The sequence below is a fragment of the Aplidium turbinatum genome, chromosome 10 (assembly GCF_918807975.1).
Source record: "Aplidium turbinatum chromosome 10, kaAplTurb1.1, whole genome shotgun sequence".
NCBI classification, from domain to species: Eukaryota; Metazoa; Chordata; class Ascidiacea; order Aplousobranchia; family Polyclinidae; genus Aplidium; species Aplidium turbinatum.
Window position 1 is genome coordinate 19,979,201 of NC_137481.1, and position 27,036 is coordinate 20,006,236.

General features: G+C 36.9%; 3 protein-coding genes across 5 annotated transcripts; 2 read left to right on the forward strand and 1 right to left on the reverse strand.

Annotated features, from left to right (window-relative positions):
* Positions 1–445: 445 nt before the first annotated feature.
* On the forward strand, positions 446–12,824 carry LOC145778696 (solute carrier family 49 member A3-like). Of its 3 annotated transcripts, none has more exons than XM_082590250.1 (9): positions 446–569; positions 1,591–1,842; positions 2,844–3,048; positions 4,157–4,372; positions 5,213–5,336; positions 5,639–5,903; positions 7,231–7,463; positions 8,673–8,852; positions 10,933–12,824. In XM_082590250.1, exons 2-9 carry the CDS (start codon positions 1,600–1,602, stop codon positions 11,147–11,149), a joined length of 1,683 nt encoding a protein of 560 aa, XP_082446376.1. In that variant the 5' UTR covers positions 446–569; positions 1,591–1,599; the 3' UTR covers positions 11,150–12,824. The 3 variants fall into 3 exon arrangements, with proteins under 3 accessions (XP_082446376.1, XP_082446378.1, XP_082446377.1); XM_082590252.1 differs by lacking the exon at positions 10,933–12,824 and adding an exon at positions 9,486–9,579; XM_082590251.1 differs by lacking the exon at positions 446–569 and having other exon boundaries at positions 1,554–1,842.
* Positions 12,825–13,723: 899 nt separating this feature from the next.
* On the forward strand, positions 13,724–15,537 carry LOC145779049 (uncharacterized). The gene is made up of 2 exons (XM_082590628.1): positions 13,724–13,887; positions 15,144–15,537. The coding sequence occupies exons 1-2, from the start codon at positions 13,724–13,726 to the stop codon at positions 15,535–15,537; spliced, it is 558 nt and encodes a 185-aa protein (XP_082446754.1).
* LOC145778652 (uncharacterized) lies at positions 15,061–18,203 on the reverse strand. The gene is made up of 6 exons (XM_082590188.1): positions 17,844–18,203; positions 17,387–17,572; positions 16,924–17,167; positions 16,559–16,730; positions 16,268–16,416; positions 15,061–16,058 (listed from the first exon to the last, which is right to left on the reverse strand). The coding sequence occupies exons 1-6, from the start codon at positions 18,000–18,002 to the stop codon at positions 15,862–15,864; spliced, it is 1,107 nt and encodes a 368-aa protein (XP_082446314.1). The 5' UTR covers positions 18,003–18,203; the 3' UTR covers positions 15,061–15,861.
* Between the last annotated feature and the right edge of the window lie 8,833 nt (positions 18,204–27,036).

Genomic DNA, 27,036 nt, shown 5'->3' on the forward strand with positions numbered 1-27,036 from the left:
TTTATGTTGTGGAGCCGGCTTTCGTTCATTAGAACTCTTCAGCACAACTGGATCGAAACAAAATTATTTGAAACAAAAATTAGCTTACAATAATAGATGTCAGCACAACTGGATCAAAACGAACGAAAATTTACATACGGTATTAATTAGATAAAATGTTCATGACCTCCATATTCTTTTCCTTTTCTTCGTTGTTTTGGCAAAAACGCAACTATCGAATGCTATAATTTGACCTAGCTTGAGCAAGTAACGGCAAACAGTTGGAAACTCAAGTAAAATTTACTAATCAGTAGGATTACAGAAATGCTTTGTTGGTGAAAGCTAGAACAAACGCTTCTATTACATCATCATGAAAAAGGAATGGAATTAATAATTAGGATTGGAATTAGATTAATTTTTGTTTCAAATAATTTTGCCCTGACTAGTAGGCCTAATTCATATTAACATTTATACGATGGCCAGTCTGTATACATTACAAGATAGGCTACTCACATTCTGCGGGTGATCTCTACAGTATTAGTTTGGCTTGTGGGTCACTTTTCTCAACGATAACACACGCTTCGCACACGGTAAGCAACTCTTGTTTTACTTTTAAAGTCCGTGGTACTTAGTAGCAGTATCTTGTCCAGCAAATATGGTTGCGAGCTGCTTGTTTCAAACATTGTTTTTTTGATGGAATGCAAAAACATAAGTTAACAGCTATTATATTATATATCATTTGTGAGCATTTTTAGCAATGTTGGTGAAAACGTGTTAAATAAAGAACGTTGTCAAAATTGAGGTACAACCCATTTGAGTTCAAGGAGATTTTATTTTTTAAATTTTAAATAGGCTAAGTTAAGCTACAAAGAACACATATTAGCTGTCATACTTTTTAGTTTTTAGAAAAACGAAACGAACAAATCATGACCTGATTATGTAACCTTTATTTTATCGCGAATAATCTGAATTAAAATCTCATGATTAAAACGCCATTATTGAGGTCAATGCTGTGTGATGTTGAATTGCGACAACATCAAGGCCAACAAAGTTGCAATTTGTTGCACTAAGTTCACGCAGTTAAAATAAAAAAATATATATATATAAGTTTGACAGTTCACAACAAAATATCTATATGATTTAAAAATAAACTAAAGTGGTAGTAAACAGTGTAGGTTATACTGTAAGTGTGGTAGTTCTACGCTACCGTTTGCACAGTGCACGGACGACTCTTATATTATTAGAATACGGTATGTCAATTGCATTACATAGGCCTATACAGTGAAGTTGTTTCAGAGGAGCCTTGAAACTAGTTGCATTAAAACAGTTTACAGTAATAGACCTATGGTAAAATTTGTTTAGTTGAATCTGTTTATTTTCGACTTTGCTTTTAAGTTGTTCTTCTGAGTTCAAGTTGCAAACTCAAATCACTTGCTTCGTTTTGGGTACGGCAACCTAAGTTCAAAAATTAAATTTATTTGATATTTTCATATTGACTAACGTTGCATTGTTTTTAGACGAGATCAACGTTTGAATTGCCTATTATAAACACAATATTTTTTGCAGATTTTAACTAAAGTGTAGTGTAATTTTAAGTTAGCCTATTTATAGGTACAAAACATGATGTCAAAAGATTTTGACTCTGAAACTTTTCTTCGTGCCGGAAATATTTCCTCAATAAGTGGAAAAGCGGCAATGACAGACAAAATAACGGATTCTTCAGGAAGCCTGGTAGAAATCCGAAGTTACAAACTACGTTGGTTTATTTCCAGCGTTGTATGTCTTCTTGTATTCTCAAATTCTATGTCACGCATTGCCTTTGGACCGGTGGCCTATACAAGTGCAACGTTTTACGAAAGTGAGGTAAGAATAGACAGCGCCAATACATAAGTCTATATGCACTGTAGTAGGTGTTGCTAGGGCCTTTGAGAAGATGCAGTAGTTAAGGCTCGGTGCTAATGAGATCTTGGGTCCCAAAAATTAAGACACTTCTAGAAAAAGCGCGTTACACCCAAAGAACACGCTGTAGCTTTTTCAAGTTCCCTGGCCCGTTGAAAAGGTTACGGGTGCCTAAAATTATCCCGGGTCTAAAAGTATCCCCCCGGGCCCGGACCTCCCTAACAATGCTACTGGGTGTTTTCTAATATTTTATAAATTTACAATTTTAAAATTAACCGATTTTCTACCGTACGTACAGACGGTACAGTATATCTTATCGTTCACTTTAAAATTAATGCCAATACGATACTCTTTTTTCAAACATCTAATGGGAGGTCATCTAAAAATATCTTTCAAAGGGTTTTCTTTGGAAAAATGTTACTTCTTAGTAGAACATCCGACTAAAAATGTAACTTGTGTTATAACTTGTAACGAGGTTCTAATTCCTTAGTTTACCTTTTCACACGACATTGCAAAGCCAACCTTGTTTGTTTGTCGTATCCAGGCTTACACCCGGTGGTTGAAGATTTTAGATTAAGTGGACGGGAAGGCAAGGAAGCCAATCTTCGTGTCCACCTTCAGGCATGCCTTTAAGTGTCCTGCCACAGACACAGCCGCATGCTCTTGAGCGGTGTCGAACCGGCGCCCTTTCGATTGCCGTTCCAGTGTTCTCACCACTCGGCTATGCAGCAGACTAAAAGCTGACCTACACAGGCTACAATCAGCTCAACTATCGCATCGCATTACAATGCAAATTAATAAGAACTGCACTTTGGATGTACTGTACTGTGCAAATAAACCATTGGTTGATTGAAAATACGGAAAAATTGTGCGAAAACGCGAATCTCTCTATTGTCATAGCTTTCAATACAACTTTCAATAACGAGTGATCTATCACATACTGGCATCATCCCCCTATATTTCAGATTGGAATGATCAACTGGTTCGCTATTGTATATATGGTTGTTGGAATACCCTGTGGTATTGTTGCCACTTGGATAATGGACAAAATTGGCCTTAGATATTCTTTGCTCTTCGCTTCTTGGCTGCATTGTTTAGGGGGCATTTTGCGCGCTTTGAGCGCTGTGATAGCCTTTTCCATTACATTGAGAGTTATTTTGGTCTTTTCAGGTAGGCGGATTTGGCTTCAAAGATAAGCCTGCAAAATTTACATGCAAATAGAATTAAACTTACCATATGTTTAATTTCCATGTTATCTTTCTCGTTTAATTTTTTTATCGGATAGATAGAGTTGAAAATAATTGGAGCCATTGTTTATTTTTGGCTTATCGTATCTTTCTGCATTAGGGTGGCTCGTTTTTGAACTTTTTTTTAAAATTCTTTCGGGGTAGTAGGGAAATGGTGCCAATGAGTGAGAAAACAATCATGCCAAAATTTGAGATTCGTAACAAATGGTCTTCAGCCTCCTCATGGGGCCCAAAAATCGAAAAATGGGGTCAAAAACGCAATTTTTTTCAAAAATAGTTTTAGTTTGGGTAGATACAATATTGTTTAGATATATCTAAATAACCTAAAAAAAAAATTGAAGTCATTTGAACTATTCCTTCAGCTTCCTCACAGCTTCTGAAAATTTCCATTTTGCTGAAAATTTCGCATTTTTGTTTGTGGTTACATAACTACAAACTTCGTCAGTGACGTAAATTCAAATAAAAGACGTCACTTTTTCCTACCAAATTAACCCAATTTCATTAAAAAATGACGCAACAGCTCAGGGCAGGTCTATAAAGAGAAATACAATGACGTTTTATAGCTGGCAAAATGTCTAACGCAATTACGTATCATGTAACCACCCACAAAAATGCAAATTTTCAGCAAAATGGAAATTTTCAGAAGCTGTGAGGAAGCTGAAGGAATACTTCAAATGACTCCAATTTTTTTTCTTATGCTAATTAGATATATCTAAACAATATTGTATCTACCCAAACTAAAAATATTTTTGAAAAAAAATGCGTTTTTGACCCCATTTTTCGATTTTGGGCCCCATGAGGAGGCTGAAGACAATTTTTTACGAATCTCAAATTTTGTCATGATTGTTTTCTCACTCATTGGCACCATTTCCCCACTACCCAGAGAAAATTTAAAAAAAAAGTTCAAAAACGAGCCACCCTATTCTGCATCCTTTAAAAACAAGAAAACAAAACTTTTATTTATTACTTGACAGTAGTCCTATCTAATGGCATTTGTTGTGCACCTTTCGAAAGCAAAACTGTTTTTTCAGGTCACGCACTTTCTGCGGTTTCTCAACCCTTCCTGATGTTTGCACCAACCAAGGTGGCTGCTGTTTGGTTCCCAGACAATCAAAGAGCAATTGCCAACACAATTATGATATTGGGCAACCCTCTTGGAACAATGGCCGCCAACATACTTTCTCCACTTCTTGTGAGAAAACCGGATGATCTTCTTCTGATGTTGATCATATACGCCATTCCTGCAGGTAAGCTTTCAAAGGTGGCGTACGTTGCGTAACAAACAAACGTAATGTGGGTAACGTAGGCAACGAACAAACGTAACGTAGGCTGCGTAGGCTACATGTGACTCAGTCATGTAACGAAGATCGTCAAAACTTTCACTCTCACGCGTTTACCAATGATCAATATTAAGTTTATCTTTGACTGTTAGTGTTAAATTAATGGTCGCAGGTCGGTTTATTCAGAATTTCAATGCTTCTTAGTAATTTAATTCATATCCGATTGTGCGTTGTTGTTGCACCGTATTGGATAAATAAAGAAAGAGGCACATTATTGAGGTTCTTTCACTAGTCTGAGAAAATAAAAGTATTTGCTTTCATTGAGAAGCGTTAACTTTGTCACGTGTTAACACATCACTTCTTCCCTGCATCAGATAAATTTGTTCTCGTGCACCTACATACAGTGTGTTGCAAAAAAATACCAGATTTTAAACAGTTTAGCTGCTGTGATAACACTTTTGCAATTAAAATAGCGGTTCAATGAAGTTTTTCAACTGATGTGTCATTTTTTCAAAATGTTAACAATAGACAAATTGTTGAAGTATTATTTTTTTAATTTACTTTTTTAATACTATAAGTTTTTCGGTCTCAACTTTTTTCACTATTTTATGACAACATACCTTTGAACTCTGATCACTACTGCAAAGCGCATTTATGTTTTGTAACTTAATGAAAATAGGAAGAAAAATAGCTGAACATATAATTCGAAATAGTTGTTACCATAATATTTGTTACTAATGTACATTGTACATGCTCATCAATTAAGGCTTGTGTTTGGAAAGTTTATTTGCATGTTTTTCTTTTCAGTTGTGGGGGCGTTGTTGGTAACATTTGGCATTCACACCAGTGCCCCTCCTTTACCGCCATCTTTAAGTGCAGAAAAAACACCTGAGTCATTTTGGGTCGGAATTAAGCAATTAATAAAAAATGGGTAAGCAGAAAATCGTTTATTGTGCGCTTGAAGTAATTGGTTTCGTATTCATCCTGACAATGCTTTTGAAACTTCACTGGAAGTTTATTGCGTGAAAAAAAAAGCTTTTTCCCACACCTTTACATTGAATTGTTTGTTTTTCTTTATTTCTAGTTTTACTTTTGCAAACTGTTGCGAACAATTTGTTGGATAATTTCTAAAGCTCGCATTTCTTGATTTTTCACATGTTGTAATGTTGCAGGTAAACGTATATATGAATTTCTTCTTCTGCGATAGCCTATATTAGTTTTGTGATTTTACAGGCAGTATTGGATCGTTTTTGTGAGTGTTGGAGGCGGCATTGGAATATATACAGCCCTGACTGTCTTCCTTGAGCAAATTCTTTGCCCGTGGGGTTACACTGATTTCTTCGCTGGAGTGGTTTGCGCTTCTTGTTTAGTGATGGCTGGAGCTTTTGGGGCGTTGATTGCAGGAGTTATTGCTGACAAAACAAAGCGTTTTGTTTTGGTGACGAAGGTCTTCTACACACTTTGTATCGGTTCGGTTGCTTTCTTCACTGTCATTCAGGTTTGTAGAACCACGGCAAGCTGTTAGCCTATTACACAACCTGGGTCAAATAATCTACTCCAGAAGCAGAAAAACATTTGACAGGACGCCAGCGAGTCGAAGAAACCAAAATTTAAGAGAATCACCAATACAAAATTTGAAGTCCAAACAAATAAGCAAGTTGTAAAGGGTTCTGTGCGATGATGTACGCAGAAGGGGGCCATTGGGCCATGGCCTCCACCCTTTAAAAATGTTGATTTGCTTTTAGCGGTATTGTGATTGTGTAGTGCAAACATGTAGCAGGGCCGTATTAACTGCCCCTCGTACCCTCGGTGGGTGATCACGGTTGTTTAGAGGCTCTTTCATTTCAGTTTGTTTAATGTTTTTTGGCTGTTTAAAATGAAAAAAATCTTGTCAATATTGCTGCAGAAGCTAGATATTCAATAGCTTAATTCACGCAAGGCCCTATTTGCCGCTTCCAAAATCGCAGTTAGTGGGCCTATACATCTCCATTTAGGGGCCCACCCACATTCATATTTAGTTGGTGCATGGCCACCTAAAGATACGGCCTGATTTGTCACATTTTGCAAAAATTTCCAGGTTTTTCTAACTTTGGGCGAACGTTTAAATAAATTTTTCTAAAAATTAGATTTTTACGCTTTCTTTATTCTTTTTCCCAGATGACACAATAGGTTTTAACATCCTCACATGTTGAAAAACAAAAAAAAATTGATTTCGAAGATTTTAGTCAGACTGTTAATTTTTCAATAACAGTCTGATTTTGCGTTTTTCAACTTACTTTTTCTCATTTTCCATTGTTTCCCCAAGGCAACAAAAAAGTTTTGTGTCATTAGGAAACTGCAAAAAGTAAAAACATTTCAAAAAATGTCAGTCAAACACTAGCAGTGGCTGTAACCAAAATCTGCAAAATGTGACAAATCAGGCCGCATCTCAAGGTGGCCATGGTTGGTGCAGCGTTTTTTGCCGATTTTTAATAAAAAATTGTGACGTCAAACGTAGAAATCACTAAAAGTAAAATGCGTGATAGCTACATCTACGTTTGATAAGATTGAACATATAACATGTTTAAGTCCTTTGCTCAGAAAAGATCACGCCATTATGGCTGTCGTTACGTGTGTCAATTATGCACACATGATCAAAACTGTGCCTGTAAGCTAGAAGAATTTGATGATGTACAATTTCAAATTCTTTTGTTATAAAATAATTTAAATCTAGATGCCCAGTCGTACGACACAGTACGTAGGGCCTACGTTGAGCGAGAGTTCTCGCCATTAAAAGCTGCCTATGTTTTTACATTTCTTAAACATTTTATCCTTTTAATTTTTAGAACAAGCAAAATCAGCGAGTGTTAGTTGCCCTTAGTTGTGCTCTGATTGGGTTCTTTGCCATGCCTTTACTCCCGCTAGGCAATGAACTTGTTGTGGAGACTACCTACCCAGTTGAGGCGGCCACAAGCACTGGACTTGTATTTTTGAGCGGCCAATTGCAAGGGATGTTTCTTGTCTTAGTTATACAAGCAGTGGCAAGTCCTATTGCATCTGAATTAGCTAATATTACCAGGTGAGATAATTGATGGTCTGGATGAACATAAATTGAAGACCTGGGTTAAGAAATACTTTAGCCACAAACACAACTTTTGATATAAAGCAAGTTAACGTTCTTTGAAAGTTGTTCAATTTCTTATTTCTATGCGAACACCAGCGGGTGTTGTAGCAAAATTAAGAAATTTTTTAAACCAAATTTTGCGCGGGGATATACTTTGACCATTATGCAACATATCTTGAAGATAACTCAATTTTCACAAAATGTGACTGAAGTAGTTTTTAAGCTCAAGCTTTCATGTTAATCTATATTGTAGTTTAATTAAAAAGACCGCTTTATTTTATCGATTTTTAAACAAATTTAATTTGCCTTTCTTCCCAATTGAGGTCTAATTCTTTCAATAAACAAAACGATAAGGGAAAATTTAATTTTTAATTTGGTACAAGGTTAATAGCTTAACAATCAACCGTTCGTCACGTCGAAATTGCTTTGGACGAAATTTGTTTTTTCATTTCTTGGTTTAAAACCCTAACTAATGCATTGAATAACTTCATCTTTAATTCACCTACTTCGGATTTTTCGTGCCGGCAAACTGTTTTTAATGTGTGCAAATAACGGTGTATAAAGTGTGATGCTAAAATCTCATAATCATAGAATCAGAACATCTTATTAAATATTCTGCGTTGAATTCTGCAAAAGCAGACGAAAGGCATTACCAATAACTGAAAATCTCAGAAAAACATTCTCCTCTAAACAACTTCGCTGTGCATAATCATGTAGCCTATGTAGCCTACTGCAGTAGGCTACTGCTCAACAGCAGTGCAGCCAGTGACATAAGCTATTGCTAGGAATGGGCATGTCTTCTATAAGTTTTAGATCAGAATACTTAATCATTCTGGTCATGCACTACTAGTGTTTCACATCACTTAATAATTTTCCTGCTACACAAAGTTTATCTCCTGTAAAAGTGTTTGCGAATAGTTGAAAATACTGCTCCCCAAGTGGCAGCATGGTATGAGTATTCTGGTCGAGGAGTGGCAGCTTTAAACAAAACAAAAAATTGTTACAAGCGCGTATTACCTCCAACATTGCCTGTTCCCAAGCAGGTAGGCCTACTGTATTTAAACTCAAACAAAGAGTCTTATTAGTGGTGGATCCAGATGACTATGATTGACAATCAAACATTTTTTCTTTCTTTTTTCTAGTCGGTCAGGTTTGTATTTTCAGATGCAGAGCTGAAGAAGAAATAACTCCATCTGGAATATGGGACAAACCAATTAAAATAAGAAATATGACAGTTCCTTGTTATGTCTTCTTGGCTTATTCTGCTTTTGTTTCTTTAATTTTTGTTGTGGGCTATCGTACTGCCAATAGAAGAATAAACATGGAAAAGCAAGCTGCAGAAAGGTGGGATTATCTTGCAGCTTATACAATACATGAAATACGTAATTTTAAAGTTGTAACAGGCTAACTAACATATTACATTTTTGTTTTATTTCAAAAAAATAAAAATGTAGATCCACAAACAGGGCCGGATTTAGCAGTAGGCAGAGTAGGCAGTTGCCTAGGGCGGCAAATTATTGGGTCGGAAAAATATACGAACATATTACATTGATAATACTGTACGTGAATATAATAATTCACAACAGATATATAGGAGTTAATAAATATGTTATCACATCACACACATTTATAAACAGTGCGGCAAGTCATGTATGGCAAGTCATCGCCCCTAGAGTACTTCACGCTTGATTGGTTTTCAACAATATGTGCTGCTTAGCGCTTCTTTTATTTATCTGTTTCGCTTAGTAGGCCTATGGAGGACTATAGGCTTTGTCTGTGCAATTTTTATTAATCTTTGTTCGGTTTGTTTCACTGTTAGTAAATTTAAAGGAGCCTAGAAAAAAATGTTTTTAGTCAATGTTAGGTTGATGGAAAAGTTGCAGGCTATTTTGTGTACTTGCCTTGATGCTTAAAGTATGTAAACAATGAATGGTCTCATATTTTTGAGGATTAACTCGTCTTTACTTGTTTCTACAGACTTTGAAGAAATTATTGATTTGTTTGCAAGAGAAAAAACCCGCCGGAAGCGATTTTAAACAATTAGTTCATTATACAATGACATTCATTGATGAGAGAGAGAGAGAGAAACTTTTTATTTTGTCTGTTGCGAGAAAAGTATACGGTACAAAATATAGACAATGCAAATAAAATAGCACCATAACTAGAATCTACAACAGACAGGAAGCAGCGAAAGACTATATTAGTCATCGAGTCAGCTGCTTCCCGTGTTTTTAATGTGACAAATGTCAAACATCGGCATTACGTTGAAACCAAGATATGCGTTAAAATAGGATAAGCTTAAGTTCCGTAAAAAATGAAAACAAAAAGTTGTTTACTGCTGCGACAGTCAAGTGAATTGCTGTATTCAAATAAACAGTGCAAATAACTTTTTTGTAAGGAATTGAAAATATGAATCGTAGCGCACCATCGCAAAATTTTTTTTGGAGGGCGGCACTTTTCGTATCTGCCTAGGGCAGCACTTAGGCTAAATCCGGCCCTGCCCACAAAGCAAAAGCTAAATTAATGATTCAACAAACTGTTGTGTTTTAATCTTTCGTAATGAGAACATAAAATAGAAATAAATTTTAGTTTGTAAAACGATTGTCAAAAACCTTGAAATGAGTTTTTGTATTTGATTAATTGATTGAATCTTTGTCCTCGGACTGGGGAAGCTTCTTGCAGAGCTTAACCCTGACAGTTTCGCATACATGTAGAGGCTTTGAATCATTGACACAGGTCCGGTCACTGAGATTGAAAGAGTGAAGTTTTCGATTGTTGAAGTCTTGTTGCTTGGGAACTATTCCATCCATTAGATGCCGCTGAATGGAGAGCAGTCCTTAACGTGCGTTGCTCAAGAGACCGATAGTCGAACCAGCGCCGCTTGATCTTGAAGCTCCTTCGTTCCAGAAGTGACGCGCTAACCAATTGAGCTTTCCAGGCGTTAACCAATTGAGCTATTGATGTTCATTCTGTTTTATTCATGTACCGTAGGCTATGTAAAGTTTAATTCTATCTTGATTTAGTACAACTTTGAAATTTTTTGCCTAATTTAGGGTTAGATCGTCTAACACTAAAAGCTTAATATATTTTATGTTATTTTGAAACACATGTTTGTCGGTGTAAGTTTCCTATAAGTAAGGAGAAATAGCAAATAAAAATGATTCTATTTTGAACATGCTTCCGGCTAAGCCCATTTTTGTGGCTGTAAATCTAAAATTAAAACTGGATTTAAATAGTTTAACCTGTAGGTTACACGCAACCACAAGACACACGCATGTGAATGACAAACTAGGTCTATGTATGGCTTTTCCCTCCTTTTTCTAGGAGAAAGGACAGCGCAAGATCAAAATAGGCTTGTTCTACAATGATCACACAACATTTGCAATAAAACAACCAATACAAATTTTTACATTTACTTTCTTAGACGACTGACGTATCCCACTGTTAAGAAAGAATCCATAGTGCCATATCAAGCAAGTTCTCAATACTTTGATGCAGAAGACGAGGAAACGGGACGCAACAGCAAATCGATTTCTGTAGAAACTTGTGCCAAGATATCTGAAGTTTTGTTATCCAATCAAGATGACAAAGGCCAGCAGCATTGGTCACATACGGAATTAACTCACACAGCAAACGCGTAACCTTTAGAAATGAAAGTTTCTACAATCGAATACGTTGAAAGATAGCTGAAGGGCAAGATAAACCTTCAAGGCGGTTTTGCACCCATGCAAATAGGCTTCTCCACATAAGCTTCATATCATCAGAATGAATCAGCGGCTTTTGCGCTGATTAACTCTGAAAATTGCTTTCTAAGTTTTAAAGCATTTTAGTTGTTTCTTTCGAATATTTTTCATTTTTTATACATTCAAATGTTTTTCATTTCGTCAGAACATATGCATGTGTCGTAGCCTATAAATGCAAAAACGAAGTAAAAAAAGCAAAGTTTCTGTTTGAAAGTTCTAGAATCAGCATTAAGATACAATAGTATTGTCAACAACACACATAGACGGCAGTACAGTATTCTCAGTGGCGCCGGCAGAGGGGGGCAGGCGGGGCAGCTGCCCCCCAATGTTTTGGGCACCATCTTTTTAATTTTTTTATGTTATTACATATTGATATTTTTTTAATACTTGGATCCCAACCTGAAGTCAACTCAAGTTGCAAGGGGTGGGGGGTAAAAGCTTTCTTTTTTATTTTAAACTTGCTCTTCTTGCTGCTGTTATTATTACGATTTTGTGATTCTATTCACGTACTTTGCATGCTGCCTGTCACGTAACAATTGTTACCGGCTGTTCAGCAGATTGGCTCTTGCTTGGTTGTTGAGTGGTGGCAGTGCATACAGCAGTGGGTCATTCAATGTTTCAAGGATATAATGTAGAATTGTAGATTTAACTTAACGAAGTCTCTACTAAAGTCATACAGTAAGTAACCAGTGGTTTGATGACTATCTCTAGCTGGAGTATTCAGAAGCTAAGGATACCGCATTTTGCTTTCCCTGTCGAGTTTTCAATAGCTTGGTATGTTATAGTCCTGTTAATATTAGTTAAAGTTTATTCTATTAAACTGCAATTTTGCTCCATCGGTGTTAAATGATTTTTTATTCTTAATGTTTCTTTATTCTATCCACGAAGATTTCATGCGCAATATAATGACGATAAAGTTTAAAACACAAAATAAGCGAACAATTATAATATATACGTATTAAGATGCAAAAAATGCAATATGACGAAATAATGCAACTAAAGTCAACATGTTTCTACGTTTATTAGACGTTAAAATACGTTTCACTTGCAGTAAAATTGCTTTCTCATTCTTTTATTTCTGAAGATATTGCGTTGCTTATTGCCTTAAAATTGGAAGACTTGCGTCCCGAGAGCAAGATTGTGCATTTTTTACATCGATTCAACGCCCTACAACGTTGAATCGATGTAAAATCAGCAGATTTAACTGGCTGGGGTTGACGTTTTAATTGATTATTTTTACTTTCAGTGAAGTTTGTTTTTACGTCTAATAAACGTAGAAACATGTTGACTTTAACTGTATTGTTCCGTCACACTGCATTTTTGGCATCTTAATAAGAAATATAAAAATTGTTCTCTAATGTTGTGTTTTCAACTTATCATTTGATATTATGCATTTTCCTGATGAAATCTTCGTGGATAGGAAGAAGAAATATTAAGAATAAAAAATCATTTAACACCGCTGAGTATTTATTGCAGTTGAACTATACGCCCGGTGGCTGTCACAGTATATTTATTCCATTAACTTTTATTAGCCTCAATTCTCACAATGTCATAGGCTACGCAATACGCATGTGACCGCCTCTGCGTTTGATATATCTACTATGTTTTGACATCTGTATTTTCCAAGCATGGAGAAACGTTTTCACAGCGTTTCAGTACAGTATTTGATAATTTCTCCGTCAACTAACAGACTAGTCAAAATCATGAGGCATATTTAACTAACAGACTGCTGGATAGTCAGAAAGTGCATTTGTAAAAAATGATTTTTCAATCTGGAAAAAAGCTACGCAGAATTTCGCTAGCTATGACAGTTGCAAGTCCCATGCGGAATCAAACAGTGATTTATTTTGAATTTTAGTTTTTTTAACAGATCAAACATGTCAAAAATGTGGGACTTTTGGTAGACTATATTGCAGTAGACAATAGCAGTAGAAAACAAGTGAAATTAAATAATATATCACTGTTTTGCATGTCTTTCACCAGTGGCGTAACCAAGGGAGGGGTTTGGGGGTTTCAACCCTTCAAATTGAGTTTACGGATGTTAATACATTGTTTGCAAGAAAAGCTTTAGCCTATGATGTAATTTCACGTCAAATTGTGCAAGGATGCAAGCCATCTGTAGGCTAACTGCTGAGCTCGTTTGTTCGATCTAGATCAGGGGTTCTTAAAGGGCTAGGAACATGAAAAAAAAATTTTTCTACAAAAGTGATTTTCTGATTTTATACGTGGTCAATAAGAATGCCTGAAAAAAAAAAGTTTTTTTGAGCTGTATTTGGGGTGCTTTGAGGGCCTTTTATTTTCAATTTCGGAGAGTTGACGATCCGACACGCGTGACTGCGTAAAGGCGACTGTTGAGCGATGACGTTTCACCGGGAATTCTCTCGCGTAGATGTCAGATCGCACTGCAGAAATAAGTATAGTAATTCGGACAAACAGCAAGTCAAGTTATTTTGTTTCAACAACGTTGTATGTATGGAGGCATTGCAAGATTTTAGCAGCGGTTCTGATGAAGATGCTGAAGTATTTTGTGACTTTGGAAATGAACATCTTCCGATGCAATCTGATTACGACCATGTTCAACCGTACATGTTCGAGCCTTTGGCAAGCAGCTCAGAAGAGGAGATTGCAGTGTGTTTGTTTGTTTGTTTGTTTGTTTATCTTTATCCTGCATTGCGGGAAAGCGGACTTGAGCGCTATGCATCGGTGTACGCCTTCCGACGTACACCTGACCCACGCTGCAGCCGACGGCAATGTCTGTTTCCGGTTGTCTACTCTGCTTATGACTTAAATTTGGTACTACCCATTACTCGAAATCGATCACTGGGTAGAGGCAATTATCGTAAAGTTTCTTGCCCAGAGAAACAACAGCAATTGCGGGTAGCTGGAGTCGAACATGCAGGCTCTCGACTGCGAGCCCAACGCGCTAACCACTCGGCCACTGCTGCCGACTGTGTGTGAAGCAACTGTGTGTGAAGCAATGGATTCTGATATTGAGCTTCGAACGAGCAGCTTAAACTGGTATGTTGTCAGCGTTTGTATTTTTACAGACTATATACAATTAGGATACCAATTGTAAACAAACATTTGTCTGCAGCCTATAAATGGCGTAAACTGTGGGAAAGGCAATAGCCCCGTTAGCTCAGTGTCCGCCCCGTTAGCTCAGTGGTTACGCGTCGGGCTCAAGATCACGCGGCGCTGGTTCGACTCTCGGGGTGTGCGCTTGAGCAACGCATTTCAGGACTGCTCTCCATTCAGCGGCACCTAGTGAATGGAACCATTCCGCTGCAACAACACTTCAACAATCAGAAAACTTCACTCTGCCAATCTCGGTAACCGGCCCTGCGTCAAGAGCCTCTACAAGTATGCGAACAAGTACCAGGAATAACCTATCAAGGCTTTGTCAGTCCGAGGATAAAGATTCAAAAACCAAACCAAACCAAAACCAAACCAACTTTTTTGCTGTGAAGCATTGCGCAATAGGCTACTCAGTTTACTTTGAAGGTAATATTTAACAACATGTAGCCTTCTATAAATATTCCTTTTCAATCGATGCGGCCAGTACGGTATTCAGCCCAAGCAATTCTACAAGTAGCCTACCGGTAGTGGACTACGTTACCCACCAGGTTTGTCATGACCAGTTGTCAAATTGTGCATTTCGAGAGGTCTTTTAGCCTAAATAGACAAAGGGTAATGAAAAACTTACTTCAAAAATTATGAGACTGTTGGTTGAGAATGTTTTGTTTAAAAAAGGCTCACAGCTTTTCCCTGGTTGAGACTTTGGATTGAAGCAGACCACCACTTCATCGATATCAAAACAATGTTTATTTTAACACTACAGTACACACTACACAAGTGGCTACTGCAATTTGAATTTTTTTTCAAAAACTTACAGGTGCAAGTGCGACAACTGCGCCATCCTTCCAACAGTGGCCGAATGCAGGTGTTGCACCGAGATAGAGTGTATTGCCCGAAAAGTGAGACAAGGACGGGAGACGTATGGCTGCGAAATAAAGTGCATAACAGAGCACCCTGGGTTTCAGGCAGCCTGTCTCAATGTGGATGTGTTGGAAATTGCCTGGCTGCAATACAAGCAGCAGTATGGGGTTGATGGGGCTCCTGAGCATAAGCGCCATAGGCACATTGCATATAGGCAATTAGCCCGTTGGTGTTGGGGGTACCTTGGTCGAAACCTTAGAGTGGTTCTTCCAGCATGTGCAGTGACTTGCATAAGAACCCACTTCTCACTCCAAAACAATGAGGATGATTTCGTTGGATTTAAACTGTAGATACCTGAAGAAGCCATATCAACTATCAATGTTTCGCTCATTAATAAAGTACTTTTACAAGGCGCACCAATGTGTGTTACCGGTATCTAGTTTAATACAAATATGGTACAATAGGCTGCTATGTTGCATTGTAAGTTATTTTATAGCGGTTAAGTATGTCCGCGATGATATAAAGCAATAAGTCAAAGAAATGGCAATGGTGAAAACTGAAATCAATGAAAGATAAACTAATACGACCGCCAATCCTAAACGAAAGCGAAATATGAAATACTATATTATAGTGTACGGCGTACATTCAAAAAACACAGAAGTACATCTATAAGGTTACAAACTTTCACTGTTATTAACTGGTGCGCTTGTAAAAAAACGCGACATATGATTGCTGACGACACTCTGTTTATCTGGACGCTTGAGATTGTGACATAAAGGAGGAGGGGTATCCCATGACAACTCCTCTGGAATGTCATTACTAGCATCTTCAACTCTTGAAGTTACTTCAGCAATAAGTTCGGCAACGTAACCTGTAAAGCAAGGATCATAAAATATATTTCTAGGCAAGGTTCATCGCGTAATTTAACCGAAGCAAGCAGCTGCAACTGTCGAGGAATAGTTGACTGAGTGTTAAGGGACTAACAAATGCTTACGAGTTTTAGAAACGAATAAACGCACTATTAGGTTGTTTAAGTAGACTTTAGCACATATTTCAATTTTAGCAGACATATATCCTTACTGAAGGTACATTCTTGCATTATCTTTTTTAGGGTGTGAGAACCTCCTTTGCTTTTTGGAAAGGAAAGAGAAAACTGCAAATTTCCATCTTTTGTTTTAGCTTGCTCCTTTCTGCTATTTTCATTGTAATGGAGGGCAGCAAGTAACAATCTAAAGTTAAATATAAGCATTGATTACTAATGATGACAAGCTGTTTTTTAGCAACCTCATTGCATTATAACTCTGTGGGCTTATTACATTCTTAAAAGTCTGTTTAACAATGGATAGGCAGAATATTTGCTGAATTGCTTACCTGCATTTCATGGCAGCATAACCAAAGTGAAACATTTTGGGTGCAAATTGATTGACAAGACTGTGGTAGGCCTCGATGGAAAACGTCTGCCCTTCCGGGGACAATTTCGTAACATCTTTTCGTAAATTCTTGCTTCCCAACAATCCTGTCAAAGCTTCATAACATTCAGACCCTGAAAATAAAGAGTCTTGCTGCTAAATTGCACATGTCAACTTAAAACACTTAAAAGTCTAGTCGAAAATTGGACAAGGTACTTTATCCAACACTGAGCGAATATGAGCAGTTAGCATGCTTCTGAAACAGCCTTCTTTTATGTCACTGCAATCACAATTGAGGTAAACAAAGACAATAAGTACAGTACGAACCTGCTGTGAAGTACTTCCTTTTCGCAAGTGGCGGATGTAAGCACGAAGGAAACAACTCACTGTGTCCAGTGTGGATGTCGCATATGTGATTTGGCAGAGAGTCCCATTTAGCTAAAGCTAAATCACCATTTCCATCACTTGTCAAACCACACCAATACAGATGGTTTATAATGCTTTGTCGCCATTTCGAAACAAGCTCAAATCCTTTCTTCTTTTCTACAGCAACAAGTTTTTTCGAAAGACCAAAGGAAATTTACAGAATTAGCGAGTTGCCTGCAGTTTAAAATGATTTATAAATGACTAGATTACTAAATGCTCCATTGCAATAACTACTACATTTGGCAAGATCTTTTTTGGCACAAACTAAACTACATACAAAATGAGTAGACTAATAGAGTTAAACTTGTCATTTAGATCGTTAATAGTTTTATGGTTTTCTCTGCTTCAATGTTTAGCGCTTACCTTTTGCAACATGCCATATATCAAAGTAATGCGTCATTTCTTCATGATCTTCCCTAATCCACTTCTGTATCTGCAGGTGTCTGTCCGTAATCAATGTGCATACGTTGACTCCACCACTAGAAAGGGTACGGAGACACCTCTTCAATCCCTCTAATTCCATGTGGTAACTTCCCTTCACCTCATTACTCTAAACACACATCTTACATTAGGCAGAACAGTAGTAACTACTGAGGGAAAACATGTATTCTTTATATACAATGTTCAATTGTTCATGTAAGTTTTGGGGAGCTTTCCACTACATTTGTGATTTGCGGAAATAGCAAAATTACGATACCAGAATTGTGGGTAAGTCCATGTAATATTATATATATCCATTTGATGGATGAAAATACAACGTAACGTTACAATTCAAGACACAATTTTGTTGCAAGTAGCATCGTAACAACATGTAAACTTACCTGGACAATTTCCATGCTTAAAATACGGTTTTGCTTCACATCCATCAGGGTATAGCTTCCGTATTTAGCAGAGTGGCCCATAGAGTCACACCTTGCATCACCACCACAAATAAGATTAACATCCTTCTTTGCTTCTTGCAGTACATTCTGTTGCTTCATACTCCAGACATGGTTGACAGTAGGTATTAAAAACTTTCTTTGATGTCGAAAAAAGGTATGTTTTTCGTAACACTGAACACCCCAAAAGCGTAAAAAACGTAAAGTTTTTGTAGGTAGTGCTCCACTGAACAAAATAGAGGAACTTAACGAAATATTTCCTTCTGGTATTCCACCGACAAATGGCTGACTAAACCATTTGTAAGACTGATGGCAGTGATGGCAGATTTGTTTAACTGCCAACAGGGTTCCCTTGCATGTACTGGAAGTTGTTGCTCCTGCCTTACCACATATTTGACAGATTAAAAACAAACTCATGAGCATGCTATGGAAAATCACATATTTCTTTTCCGGTATTGATTTTTGATTAGCTTCTGATCTGGAAAATACAAAAAAAATATCAATACATGTTTCAAAGTGGATGTAGCTGGACAAATTGAGGTATTCTGCTGATAAAGACCTGACCTACTTCAGCTCAATAGGCAGTTATGAACTCCAGTTAGACATTGCAAGTGTCAACACAAGCCAGAAATGATATTATGTATCACTTACTCATTACATTCGAAAGAAATGGAATCATAAGATTCATTGTAATCCTCATCCAAACATTCATGCATGTCTTCTTCACTTTCACTATGGATGGGAGTAGAAGACTGAATAAAATCCATTACCGGTATTATTATACACATTGAGTTGCTGCATCACTGCAGCTTATCGGTACATTGCATTGAATACCTAAAACATTGCAGAAATCAAAGGTGGCTGATACAACTAGTCAGAAATTATGTTAACTAGTATATATGTATGTTATGTTAAATAATGTTTACGGTACTATGATTGTGGCATTGTCTCAATGAAGGATTTGCTTCTTTTCATTGTAACACTCACATTAATCATTGACACTTTTAATGCAATGTTAACTATTTGATAACACTAAAATAACTTTAGTGGATCATTGAAAACTTTTAGCACATCTGGATTGTGGAACAATTTACCATTACCAGTAGCCTACATACAATATAGGCTACTTCACTGCAGTACTATAATATAAGTTATTTACAACTTGATGAAGGAAAAAAGAATTTATTTTAAACCTTGGGCAGTGTATGAGTGTAGCATGATTATGAAATCGACTAAAATCGATAGGCTAGCATCTAGTAACCTATTTAACAAGTTTATTACCTATACTTCTGGTATTGCAAACATTAACGGTTTGGGTCATTGCAACTTTGCATTGTGGATTTATAAACATGGCTTCATAAATCATCAAAGGCTGTTCCTGTTCATCAATTGCTTCTTTTGTAAAAGTTGGGTTTTGACCAGCAGTTAACTCTGTTTCCACAGACACTACTTGTTGATCTACAAGGCCGCTATCAATATTTTGGGCTTCTTTTGAATGCACTGCAGTGACTTCATCTTGCAAGAGCTGAAACATTTTTTTTTGGCATTAGCACCACGTAAAATACTCTCTGAGTAGACTGGTATAGCAGTGCACTTAACATGCTAGTACAGCACTTAACATACGTGTTAACTAAAGAAAAAGTATGGTACTTAAGGCAGTCTTTTGAGTAAAAGAAAATTGATCATTAACACCTTTATATAATATATATACGAGATAATTTACTAACCTTCAAGTACTACAAACACAAAACCTGAATAGTATGAGAGAATATAACTAGTACCGGTAGGTTCGCAATTAATAAGCTACGGTAGCTATGGTAGCCTATTTACTTGTCGAACTTGGCGCTTTCTGACAGCACTCCTCTCTGTCTTTGCGTGTGGTTCCGCCTTAGACGCACAAGCTACGTTTTGCCGCAGGTTAAGAATCGACGGAATTGCATTTTTCTTGAGAATCCTTTTACTGAAAGTTTAATTATCTTACAGTTACCTCTCAAGATTATTTCAAAAAAAAAAAGTTTCTTATCCTGCTGCAAATCTTAACAATTAGGTCAACTTTGAAATTACGACAGCAGACTAACCCAATTAATGTGTGACAGTGGTAGTCTAGCTTAATAACACTATGGTAGTTTAGTATAGCAATGCAGCAGTGAGCACTATTGGAAATGCAGTCTAACCCAGGCTAGGCTGTAGAAACTTACCTGCCTGAAAACCCCAATTGTACTTGTAGACTCGATTCTTCAAATTGGTCATTATCAAAGTGTACGGAACAAATTTGTGAGCTTGCTTTAGCCTTCCAGTACTTTCGGTTTTGTTGAACAAATTTCTGCCATTTTTTAAACAGGTTTGAATCTTTGGGAAACTGATGAACACTTATCCCAGGTTTCGGATTATTGCTGCATCCCCAAACCACACATCTTCCAGGCATTTTTGCTCCAACAAATAACTTTTATGAACAAATTAACGGTTTACTTTGTAGCCTACACCTCAACTAAGCAAATGAAACGTTGCTTTCAACTGTCTTCTTGCAGTATATGTCTTTATGTTGTCGTGTATTCCTTTTGCTTTGATGGTTAGAAATAAAAACACCCGAACTGAACTGAATAGTGAAAATACAATCGTTCGTCAATTCACCGGTGTGACGTAGAAAGGGAATTTCCCGAAGACATTTTCGGAAAGGGGCTACAAAAACCTTATGTGTTGGATTCGTGATTTCAAAAAATAAAAACGCACACTTCCAGCTTGTTTTAGCCAATTTTGTTGATAGGGGCTGTTCATGATACTGTTCCCTACAAAAATAATACAAAAAACCTCAATCGAAAAAATCATGTTCCTAGCCCTTTAAACTGGGGTCCGTGGACCCCCAAGGGGTCCACGGACTAGTTTTAGGGGGTCCATGAAGGACCAATGGAAATCTTAGTGTATAATTCCAAAATGGAATAAATCTTTCAAAAGAAAAGAGATTAAGTTCAAACAACGCTGATGATTTTCCTTAAGTCATCGTTACTCATTGCTTTTTGCATCGCCATGCATTAGCATCGAAAACTCTCCCAACAAATTTTGTCTGGTAATGTGAAAATCGTTTATTTTATCAGAGCTTGTGCTTCGAACCATCGAATATTCAAGAGGTTATGTCAAGAAATTGGAGCGGAACATGAAGTTCTCTTCTATAACACTGGTACAGAAGTTCGCTGGCTGTCAAGGGGACAAGTTTTGAAGCGCTTTTTCTTTTTTTCTAAGAGACAAAAATATTGAACTCTCAAAGCAGTTTAACAGTGAAGAGTTTATTCGAGGGTTAGCTTACTTGGCTGATGTTTTTACTCATATGAATGAGGTACCGGTACATCGTTGATCGTTCTATTCAAGGCCCTGCCGTTACAAGTAAGGACGCTTCTGAAAAACTTAAAGCTTTTCAGGACAAGTTATCTCTGTGGAAAAGGAGATTGGAGACTAACGACTATTCTAATATTTCAACGTTGTAAGAATTGATGCTTTAAAATGGAATTGCAGTTTGTAATGCTCTACCATCTTCTCTGCACACAGACATGTGCAGACATTTGGAAGCATTGTAAAACTCTTTCAGAGGTTACTGCTTAGACGCAAAGGATATTAAATATACAGCATGGATATGTTACCCTTTCCTCGTAGAACTGGAATCTATCAGTGATGAGGACCTTACAAAAGATGAGTTTATTGAATTAAGGGCAATGGAATCGTTAAGAATGTCCTTCAATTCGAAAAGTATTGGCGATTATTGGAGTTCGTTGACACAAGCAAATATCCTCTTTTGGTAAAGAGAGCCATGGCTCGCATATGCTGATCAAAAAAGTTTCGGACTAGACCACAAAGGGGGTCTACGCAAACCAAAATTGTTTCTAAGGGGTCCGCGTTAAAAAAAAGTTTAAGAACCCCTGATCTAGATTAACGTCTAAACAGCTATTCGTTATACAAAACCGATATAGACATATGTCAGAAATAAAGTAACTTCATTGTCTCAAAGCTTTTTGTTTGACACTCATCAAGATGTATGACGTCTTTGACGTTACATTTTCTAAACTTTGGGTTAACTTTGAAGCATAAAGTTAGTGACTTACCGGAATAAGATCGCTTTTTTGGATCAACCATGGCCACCTGGAGATGCGGCCTGATTTGTCACATTTTGCAGATTTTGATTACAGCTACTGCTAGTGCTTGACTGACATTTTTTGAGATGTTTTTACTTTTTGCGGTTTCCTAATGACAAAAAACTTTTTTGTTGCCTTGGGGAAGCAGTAGCAAATGAGAAAAAGTAAGTTGAAAAACGCGAAATCAGACTGTTATTGAAAATTAACAGTCTGACTAAAGTCTACAAAATCAAATTTTCTTTGTTTTTCAACATGTGAGAATGTTAAAACCTATTGTGTCATCTGGGGAAAAGAGAAAAGAAAGCGTAAAAATATAATTTTTAGAAAAATTTATTTAAACGTTCGCCCAAAGTTAGAAAAACCTGGAAATTTCTGAAAAATGTGACAAATCAGGCCGTATTTTTAGGTGGCCATGGATCAACCAAGGAGAAAATTGATAAATAATAAAACTGTAATAATCTCGCAAAAAAAGCAATCAACCTATGTCTCTAAAACAAAGTTTGCCTAATTTTAAACGAAACTGCATTAAAAGAGCGAGTTTTGCCAATACCAAACATTCAAATATCTCAGCCTGGAATTAGCAACAAGAAAACATAGAAACTTAGCTTTATTTCCGAAAAATGCCAAAGAAAACATGATCTTATCCTTTTGCTATGCCACCGGACAGCACCATTTTACAGGAATATTCATACCCACAATTTTGTTGAAAATGCTCTCAGAATGCACCAAACTGAAATTAATTTTTCAAAAATTTCTGGGGGAGGACCCCCAGACCCTCCGCCGCTAAGTGGCGCCTTCGGCAAACACGCCATCGGGTTTCGTCCGTCGGCCGTCAACATCCCCCTTTTAAAATTCCTGACTACGCTACTGTCTTGCAGTGTCAATATTTTGCCCCCCATTGTTGAAGGTCTGGCGGCGCCACTGAGTATTCTGATTGCTGATGCAGTAATGCCGTTACTGCTGCTGATTGGGTTTGGATTTTTAAGATACTTTGATGGAGAGCAGAGCTGTTCGAGGCAAAATATTTCGAGCGTTTCTTGAAACAAAATGTCGTTTCACTGCAAAGTTGTTTCGCTCTGGATTTTGATTTTGCTTCAAAATTGAGGCAACGCATGATCATCTCAGACACGGTAGCCTACTAAAGAAAGCTTAAAATTTAACTTCCTTGCGCCATATGTTTGAGAGTTTATTAAATCATAAAAACATAGAATTTTTCTACACTACCATACTATACATTATTTCGATGCCTTAGTTTTGTTTATTGTAAATAATTTTGTTTCACTCAAGTAACTTTGTTTCTAACATATGCAGTCACAGCCTTGAAAAAAGCAGACTTCAATCGCAATTCAATCTTTTTACTTTCAAAATTATCAAGTTCATAATTTTACTCTTTAATGCAATTGTAAGACAACACCACAAATCGCAATTCATATTCCTTTTGTTTGACATATTACAGCCACAATGTGCCGCAACTGATTCCCAGATACCATCAAATTTGTTTTCTCGGATATCTTGGAGTTTCCGCATCGTTGTAGCAATTTCTTTTGCACAAAACAAGATTTCCATAGATTTCGATTGCAGTACATTAAACAAATAGTCAGTGAAAAGATACAAAGAAGAGTGGATCCAACAGGATGCTGAAGTCAAAACTTCCAGGAATTGCCAAAAAGCCTTGTGCTTCATTAATAGATTTCTGATCAAAGTTTTGAGCGGATTTCAGAATATGTTGAAAAAGCTGTAGCAAGTCATCTAGGTTCGCTTTGAAAGTTTCCACAAGGCAAGACGAGTAACTCCATCTTGTCGGTGCAAGTTTGGGAAACCTTGCTTTCACTATATCATCAAACATAGACATTCTTTTTGAAGAGGAGGTGAAAAATGAAAACAAGCCTCCCAATGTTGAAAACAACACATTACATTTGGGAACTCGAGATGTAGGTTGTGTTAGTAGGCTACAGTTGAGTTGTGAGCATAACAATGAATAAACACTCCATCAAGAACATAATTTTTTATCTTAGCCTGGACACCATTCAATTCACCAGTCATTACAGCTGCACCATCATATGTCTGAGCATTTAACTTTTTCAGACAACCAAGTTCTGTTAAATCATTTACAACTAATGAAGAAATAGCAAGTGCACTGCGATACTTACTCACATTTCATCAAACTTAAAAAATCTTTCACAAATTGTTTCATTCGAGTTCACATACCGCAAAACCGTTGTCTACTGTGAAAAACACTTTACATCTGATATTTCATCCAGCAGTACTGATGCCACATAGACTACATAGATTCATCAAGTTCCTTTTTTATCTCAGCTTGGATGGCTAAATTTACTGACGCTATGAGATCATTCTGAATGGCTGGCGAAAGACTTGTGAAGCATGTAGAAGTTTCTAAATGATTGTGTAGCTTTTCATCGAAGTCAGACAAACAATGCACCAATTCAATATAGTTTCCTCTGTTGTTGGAGGATTGTGGGCACGAAACGCAATTTCCTGGATGCCCAAAAATCACGTTGTTCTTATAAGCCTTTTTAAAATGTCTCTGTTCTTTTTAAGTTCTTGATTGTGTTCTGTTATTGTAATGTAGCATGTCTTTGCTAATCTAACTGCACATCGATCCTAGTATTTCCGAACGTTTTCCGTTTAACATATGCACTCAAATGAGATTTTTCTTTTTTGTGCCTTCCAATAATAGCTTAATTGTGTAAATTGTTGAGATCACGATAACCACCATTTGGTAAACTCCATGCAGATTTGTCGTTTCAAAAAAGCAAACATGGCCAAGAATATTCTGTAATTTGTTTGTGCATTGACTTCCACACAACCACAATGAACTGTTGTAGAGATCACAGTTAAATCTTCGAACACACGAATTGGTTTGCTTGGCAAGATCTAAAAGGGGTGTTAACCTACCAGTAGTAATTATTTCAGTCTTTCTTGCGAAAGTACAAGAGCTAAAACTTTTCTGTTTTAACTTGGTAATAATATCAGCATCACAAGAAGAATTTCCTACCCCTTGTTCACTCATGACTTTTCTAAAGAGATCTAACTCTAAACATGAAGAAAAAATATTTTTAGTCCTTTATAATGTCCTAATAATGTTACAAAAAAGTCTAACTTGTGCTGCACCAGTAGCCTATACTGGCTTAGCCTACTAAGAAGCAACATAACTAAATTTATAAGGTTCTGTGTGGAACTGTATGGCCTACAGCCCTACATGTAGGCTACTCATTAAGTCATATGGTTCTGTCACTGTAGCTATAGCTTATACAGACCATAAAATAGATTAACTTCCACCTTCATTGGTTATTCAGCGGCCTGAAGTGTAATTTTTTATTTTAAGTTACCGCGATCACAAAAGCCTATACATGAAATTAAACTGCTCAGCTACCTACTGCTGTAGTAGCATTCATTTCAGTCAAGTTTAGCCTAGACCTCACATATCCTGTCTTATGCCAAAGTCTATCCAGCCAGGATAACAGTGTAAAGCTGACATTAGGCTCAATCGTTTCCTTACGAGGCCAATATAACCCTAACAGCGCCTTGGATTTTCTTATTAGGCCTACGTACCGGTACAATACCCAACAGAATACCGGTAAGCGATTCAGAAATTGCTTCCACAGATTAGTTACTTAAAAGAAACGTAAATCGATCAAACATAGGTCTGCCCTTTCTCTTTGTTTTTCAATTGTTTCTTCTTATAGCAAGAACGAGAGTAAGTGATGCGGCACGAATCTCTGCTTCCCAAAGCTTCCAATAAAAAAAAATTAAAACCTAGCTAAAATCATACCGGGACATGAGTTAGAAGCTGTTTTAATTCGTAGTTAAGTTGATCAATAACACTGAAGTGAAAGTTGTTAGGCAATTTCTCGATTTTTATAAATAATACATTTGGACGACAGTGTGTTTGCAGCCGCCTGGCATGCAGTTTTGAGCCGATTGGACCACGTGTCTTCAAAATAATGCAATGTGAACCAGATCAGTTAACCTCGTTTAATTAGCTTTAAAAAGGCATTGACGTTTTTGAGTTCTTTTCAACCGGAATATACAAAACTCTGGGTTTCAACTTTAAAGTTGCAACCATCTTTTTGGATGAAGATAATTCCGTTTCTTATAATAATTTCTTCTCAGTTTTTAAAACTTTGTTGAAATTGGTTGGACAATTGCTGGTTGTTACAAAAATGAGAAAACTTCAACACTGACGGTATGATCTTGTCTGACATGGCTAGATTAGCCCACTTAGATAGTTCAAAATAAAGCCTGAAGCAACAGAGCGAAATGCAGGTTCTTCTGGTGAAACGGATAATAACAACGACTATTCAGTCAACCTGTGGGCTTTTCGCACGTTCTCACGATGCGTGAAATGGCAGAGCTAGCCTTGTTCGGTTCAGTAATGTATTTTATCCGATTCGAAACTGAAGTCACAGAAGTCAATAAAATCACAACAGTTTAGAAAACTCATCACAGTGAGATAAAGCGAAGAAGTGAAACATCAGGGCAACATAGCCTACTGATGTGTTGTGCTTTCAGTTTAAACTTAAGTGTCATATGCAGACTTTCCTGCTATGCTTCATTAGTTTGTTATGGTTGCAAAAGATGCACCACATTTTCAAATAAAGTTACCAAGCCTCAGAATAAGGAAACGCTTCGTTGCTTATAGTTAAATTATAATCTCTGAAGCTGGGCAATCACGGAATGCCGTAGCCTATGTTGAGCTTGCAGTGGTTACCCAAACAGCAAATCAACCATTTTTTACATTGATTTAATGTTTTCAGACGTTGAATCAATGTAAAACTGTCTGAAGATGTTGAATCAATGTAAAAAATGGTTGATTTGCTGTCTGGGTAGCTTGAACTGAGATTGACTTACTCGGCGAACGTGGTTGATGTTAATTGCAGAGCTCTGTTTACAAAAGTTTCTTGCTGTTTTTCAAATTTTTGTCAAAGTAGATGAAACTGAAAGGATAGCCTAAAGCCGTAACCTAAAGCTTAGGAATATTTCTAGACTAGTAA